Below are 6,700 nucleotides of genomic sequence, written 5' to 3' on the forward strand. Positions count from 1 at the left end.
CCAGTCAAACTTCACACCCTTGCGTGTTAATTGTGTCAACGATCCTGATATTTTGGAGAATCCTTCAATGAACCTCCGATAGTATCCTGCTAAGCCTACGAAACTGCGAATTTCTCCCACATTGGTTGGCCTTGACAATTCAACACTGCCTCCACTTTACTAGGGTCCACCTCTATCCCTTGGGCTATTACAATGTCTCCAAGGAATGCTACCCGTTCTAGCCAAAACTCACACTTTTTGAACTTAGCATAGAGCTTCTCCCTCTTCAAAACCTCAAACACAATCCTTAAATGCTCTTCATGTTCCTCATTACTCCTTGAGTAGATCAGGATATCATCGATGAACACAATAACAAACTGATCCAGATACTTGTGGAAAACGTGGTTCATCAAATCCATAAAGGCTCCAGGAGTATTAGTTAGTCCAAATGGCATAACTAAAAACTCGTAGTGTCCGTACCGAGTTCTAACAGCAGTCTTAAAGATATCACTAGCTTTGATTCTCAATTGATGATAACCAGATCTTAAATCGATTTTGGAAAATGCCATTGCGCCTCTGAACTGATCAAACAAGTCCTCAATCCTGGGAAAATGATACTTATTCTTGATAGTGATTCTATTCAATTCTCTGTAATCGATGCACATCCTCATCGATCCATCCTTCTTTTTAACAAATAGCACCAATGGCCCCCTCCCCCCAAGGAGATACAATGGGCTGGATGAAACCTCTGTCCAATAGTTCCTCCAACTATGCCTTCAATTCTTGTAATTCTTTGGGTACCATTCTATACGGGGCTTTAGAAATGGGTGTTGAGCTAGGAGTAAGGTCAATTGTGAATTCTACCTTTCATTCTGGCGGCATGCCCAGCAATTCCTCGGGGAAGACTTCTAGATATTCACATACCATCCTAACCTCATCAACTATTAATCTATTGTTCTCTTCCTTACTTATTACCGACATCAGGAATTCCGTAGTGATTTCTAATGGTACGACATGTCGGGCTTTCAATGCAGACAATGTGCGGGGTGAGGTTCCACCTTCAGCCATAGATAATCGAAATCTCTCATCCTTTTAATATAAAAATCGTTTTATATACAAGTACAATACTATATTGAATAATAAAAGTACAATTTATATAAGATTTTTAAAATTATCTTTCTTTCTTTAAATGTAAATGAGATTTTTCAATGTAAATGATAAATGTTCAAAAGATACTCAGAGAGGTAAAGAATATAATGAAAAAATAGGATCTTAGAGTACCAAAAATAGTTGAAGATAAAAATAAATAAATAAATAAATAAAGGATTATTGTGATTTTGGGGACCAAAAATTGAACTGGGGAATTTAATTGGATTGATAAGGGTGTTATGATAATTTCCGATGGCGAGTGTATTTTGGAAATTTGACATTGTTTGTTTATTGTATTTGATAATTGAAGATTAAATATCAAGAAACATTGAAACGAGGTTGTTTAACCAAATACATTATTTGATTGTGTTTTTTAACAAACTCCCCCTAATTTATTTGTATTAAAACCTTGCCATCTACAAGATATGCCATAAAATAAGAAAATTTTAGAATAGGAAGAAAATATTGAAAATAAAAATCGAAAATGCAAAAATTTGCACTAACATATTACAATTTTTTTCCCTTGAAATTTACTTTATATAAATTGCTTGGAATTATTTCTCTCAAGAGTCTTTATCATCGACTAAAGTACCACGAGCACTCACCATTTACTACAAAAAAATTTAAGAAGGGAAGACCAAACACTAACTACTAAATATCTAAAAGATATTTTCGGTACACAACATGCTTATTAATTCAATTTGCCAATCCAACTAATTATTTGGAAAACTTCACTTAGTAAAATGAACCGGACACAAAATACACACACACACAAACAGAGAGTTGGAATTTTTGGTATACGAATTATCATTTTACTTCAAATACCACTCTTACCTTCTCTTCTCTTCACAAGATAAAAGAACAAAATAAACAAAATATTAAAGACACAATTTGTGTGACAAAATTTCACTAACCGCTGGTCAACATAGCAGGATTAAGATAAGTTTGTCGAGTTCTATGTGGTAAAGTTAAAGGTGAGTACTACATAAAAAATGAAACACTTTCTCGATGGGGCGCCGTGAACAGAGCTACTTCCATGAGAAAACTAGATTGACCTTCGAGAAAACCTCGCAGAAGCATAAAATGCTCATCCAGAAAACAATACAACCAGAGCTTTATAAATCTGAGAATGCAACATGAAGTCACTGGTAAAATTACATCATTTTATTTCATAAAGAAACTAGTTTCTCTTCACTATCTGAAATTCACACTCCACAATAACTATATTGATAATATAGCTATATCTTATACTAAATTTGAATTGTTGCAGATGTTATAACAATTATTCGAAACGTGTGAAAGTTACAAGTGGCACAAGTCCTCACAGCATCGGCAGAAATGTATGTATCTGCATTAATTTCTCACGACCACTCTGACGGTTTCTTGACCTCCCGGAGCTGGATAGAGTTCTCAAAGCAATGGTAGAAACCATAATGTGGGAATTTCTCGTACCAAGTATCTTGCTGTATATGTGTATCCCAATGCTCCCCGCTGCTGCTCTTGCCATACTTGTGAACCCACCCAGAACCATTATGACCCTCGCCCCACGTTCGATTCCAACGGTCTCTGTGTTTACCTTCCCACCATGTCTCCCCTTGTTTTACCCCATGGCCATTGAGATCAAAGTGTTCATCCCATTTATCACCCCATTTATCCCAGCCATCACCTTGAAAACGCTCTGCCCATTTATCCGTATATTTAGTGCTGCCACCTTGCCCATCATACTTTTCACCCCACCTAGAAACAGTAATCAGTACACAAGTTAGAAAGCATTCAATCAACAAACAAATCATTAATGTTAAATCACTTAATCTAAAAGTTTAAGCTTTTATGTTAGCCAGGTGCACATATAAATCGAACAATGTTTTCCAAGTGGAATGCACTGTGCACAAATAAAATACAATTTGAGCATCTTCAGCTAAGATTAATAAAAAGCAAAAGTAGTTTCTTAACTAACTTTTTATGTCCAACCATGTTTGAATATAATATTACATGCTTACTGTTGAGTAAAAAGAGTTACTTATTTTAAAAGTAAACTCTTACCTCCTTTGACCAATAAAATAGTTTCTTATTTAGAATTTATTTACTTATAAGTAAACCTTTAAGCTTAGCGCACAAGTTCTTCATGCCAAATGATCATGTATCGTATGAGATAGAGAATAAAAAATATAGTTCTTTAATTGTTAAATAAGAATGAAAGCTCTGAACACTTTTGGTACCGTTCGTGCCAAACATGAGCATGACCATCCTCAAGGGGAGTGTTAGGATCAAGGCTGCACCACTTATGAGCCCATTTATCCACTTTGCCAGAGGCACCGTAATGCTCCCACCACTGCTCCTGCCATTCTTCCCCTTGCTTGTTCTTTCCCCACTTATCTGCAGTTTTCTCAAGATGAACAAGTCCGTCAACCTGTAAAATTAAGCAAATTATGATTTAAATAACTAATCCATCTCAGTTTTAAGCTACATTTTGAACTGAACTCCATAAAACATGTTGATTTTTTCATCTTACTTGAGCATAGATTTCAAGGCAAGAGGAGACAAATTCTCTCCAGACAGAAAAAGACTTAATGACAAATGAAGAGCGTTGGATATAAAGTCAAGAAAGTTTTAAGAAGAAACAAGTTCATGAGAGCATTTTTCTCGCACATCTCCTACGATAAATTGAAAAGAAAAAACCAGTACAAGTTTAATTGTCATTCTTATACAAAAGAACAAAAGAAACAAACAGAAGAGAGAAGTAATTTCAGGAAATATATAATTTCGCTTCAAAATTGACATAGTGAAATTAATTTAGCCTTCCAAATAGTTCCCAGGCCAGATAGGAGAAACTCCAGTTCCAAGACCCCAATAGCTTGTTTTGTAAGGTGGGCTCAAATTAAAGAAGAGAAAAGGCTAAATTCTTGTCCACTGTATTGTCCATACTTGCCCAATACTTCATAAAAAACATGTTTGCAGCGAACCACTAAGTTATGCAAGAGTAGCTGGTAGCAGAGAAGCAGACATAATAAAAATAAATAAAATTGAAGCATTGACATGACCATTTCACCTTTGGCTCTCTTTTTAAGTTCAGAAGAATTTTGAAAGCGGAGAAAAAACAAAACTGAACTACAGAGTGATCATCAATCTTTCTAGAATTCCTTCATCAGAAAGCCTATGGATCCCCTCTCGGTCTATGTAATTACTTTATACATTTTTCAACAGCGTTTTTTCTTTTCCTTTTGCTTTTCTATCACTGCAGAAACAGAAAAGAAATCGTGCGCTTCTGACAAGACACTTGGTCATTCACATACCTACGTGATTTGATATTTAAATTCATATTAAGATAATGCCTAACCTGCAACATCGATTCTCTCCAGTATTCCCGCCAAACATTTCCTGCAGCATCACGTCCTGATTTCTCAGAGGCAAGTTCCTTATAGCCAAACTCATCAGCAGCCTCCCAATATTTATTTTCCCATTCAACAGTTTTGTCAGCACTCACACCCCTGAGCAGCGTCCACTTGCAAACCACCCCATCAGGTCTATGTTCAATTCCCATCTCCTTCCACCACCTTGAACCGTCTGGATTAATTCCTTCAGGCATTACTTCATCCATTTCACTGAGAGCATGAGATGCTTCAGCTGCAAGTGCTGAAAATTCTACACCAATTTCTTGTTCCTCAATGAGATGAGTTGCTTCATCAGTTGTGCTAGTAATTTCTACATCTTCAACCTCCTCGAGTGACTGGAGAGGTGGAAGGAGAGGATTGTACTTACTATGAAGCATTGTAGTCTCAAAAGGGATCGACAGAAAATCGACAGAGCGCTCCTTTTCCATTACCGAGTTGCTCTGCGAAGGATATGGAGAAGCTTTTCCGGCAGGCTTCATTTCGCTAAAACCAAAGGAATTATCATCATCTGAAGGAGGTGTCCAGGCCCAGAAATTTGGACCTGGTGTTCCCATTACAGAGTTTCCTGATTGAGACAGGAAAGAGCCACCATTCTCGTTTTCTGGTCAAGTTTAAAAATTATGACAAAGCCCATTGTAGCACCAAGAAGAAGACAATGAGAGATTCACATAATTTGAATATCTGTACCACTTCTTATTTTTAATTGCCAAATTGTATGAACTTACTAGCACATGCTTCAATACAAACATATTGTGTCAAGTTTGGTAAGGTGGGAACAGTAGCCGACAATATAAAGGAAAAAATAGAAGTTAAAAATCTTGTTTAACAGTGTAGTCTTGTCCAACTTACTTTCACGCATTTAGCTCAAAATGGAATGGATGCTTCAATATAAAGAAAAAAGTACCAGCCAGCTGAACATTCCCCCAATCTTAGATGTGATTAGCAGGCAGATGTGAGGTTTTCTTCAATATTTCTCTCCAAGATCTCTTACTAAGCCTGTGTTTGAGCTCTATGCCTTTGCGCGCTATGGAGCTCTATGCCTTTGCGCGCTAAGGCTTGTTCACTCCTATGAATTATCCAAATACACAGATTAAGTAGCATTGAGATTTGAGATTTCTTGGTTTTTTCTTCTTGTGCTCATCAAGAAGTTAAAGTTGATGATTGATGGCTTAATTTATAGCTATCGCATTATCACTCCAAATTTCCAAAATTGACAGTCCAAAGCATAACGCTAAAAGATCAAATAATTGCATCCTCATTAAAATTTTTCAAAAGATGAAATTATATATATAAGAAAACAATCCAGGGAAAAATCAAGATACCATTTTGTTGATGATCCATATCTGAACCACCATCCTCAGCCATCACCTCGCTAGAAATCTGCTTCTCCGGCAGCAAATTCTCCTTAAGAAGTGCTCTTGCGGCCGCTATTGCTGCTGTGGCGCGATCAATCACCTGCAATCTCTGAGCCCTGTCTCTTTCTTCGGTAGAAACTTCAAGAAGTTTATTGAACTCATTGTTTCTCCTCTCCACTTCTGCTTCACTCTCTTCTTTTCCCTCTTCATCATTTTCATTAGGTTTAGCCAAATTTTCCGCAATTTTTTGAAACTCAACAGACTTCCTTTCATTGTCCACTACCTTCTTCCACATGTCCAAGTATGAATCCCCTCCTCCATTAGTGGCCTGAATTCTTGAAATGCTTAAGCTTCTTGGGTGGCATTTTTGGGTATCTTTTGAGTGGCGTAGGTGTTGTTTAGTGAACAGGGAAAATGGGTTGTTTAATTTCCGATAATTAAATCGTGGGACGGCGGCGCGTGGTCGCGTTTCCAAAAAGGGAGTGGCCATTTGCTGGTGTTGGAAGAAAGAAGGGGAGGTAACGGTGGATTTCAGTGGTCGAATTTTGTGTGGAGTGAGTTTGAGTTTGCTTCAACTTTAACTGGGATTTTGTTATTTTTTTAATTTCAAATTTTATTTTATTTTCATCGAAAAGATCAAAGATTTTCTTGAAACCCAAGGGAGGTAGGGGATGCTGTCTCCTTATAAGTTCTCACTTTTTTAAAGCATCGATTTCAAATCTGAGTTTTTAATGGACTTGACCCTAACTTTTAGCCTTGTTTGATGCCCATTATCTAAAAATGAAAATTAAAATGGGAGGATTAATATTTTTTAGAAAAATGAGT

The 6,700-nt window shown here is 36.7% G+C and overlaps 1 protein-coding gene across 1 annotated transcript; it reads right to left on the reverse strand.

Moving 5' to 3' along the window:
• Window positions 1-2,222: 2,222 nt before the first annotated feature.
• LOC111393704 lies at window positions 2,223-6,498 on the reverse strand. Its single transcript, XM_023019369.1, has 4 exons — window positions 5,843-6,498; window positions 4,466-5,121; window positions 3,348-3,538; window positions 2,223-2,865 (listed from the first exon to the last, which is right to left on the reverse strand). Exons 1-4 carry the CDS (start codon window positions 6,363-6,365, stop codon window positions 2,490-2,492), a joined length of 1,746 nt encoding a protein of 581 aa, XP_022875137.1. The 5' UTR covers window positions 6,366-6,498; the 3' UTR covers window positions 2,223-2,489.
• Window positions 6,499-6,700: the final 202 nt, after the last annotated feature.

Source organism: Olea europaea, chromosome 4, assembly GCF_002742605.1.
Source record: "Olea europaea var. sylvestris chromosome 4, O_europaea_v1, whole genome shotgun sequence".
In the NCBI taxonomy this organism is placed as follows: Eukaryota; Viridiplantae; Streptophyta; class Magnoliopsida; order Lamiales; family Oleaceae; genus Olea; species Olea europaea.

Excerpts from the sequence above, each read along its gene's own strand:
- LOC111393704 (XM_023019369.1), bottom strand. The coding sequence starts at position 6,365 with ATGGCCACTCCCTTTTTGGAAACGCGACCACGCGCCGCCGTCCCACGA. Across the intron at positions 5,122-5,842 it reads TATGGATCATCAACAAAATG|AAAACGAGAATGGTGGCTCT; the intron begins GTATCTTGATTT and ends AAACTTGACCAG. Across the intron at positions 3,539-4,465 it reads GGAGAGAATCGATGTTGCAG|GTTGACGGACTTGTTCATCT; the intron begins GTTAGGCATTAT and ends TTAATTTTACAG.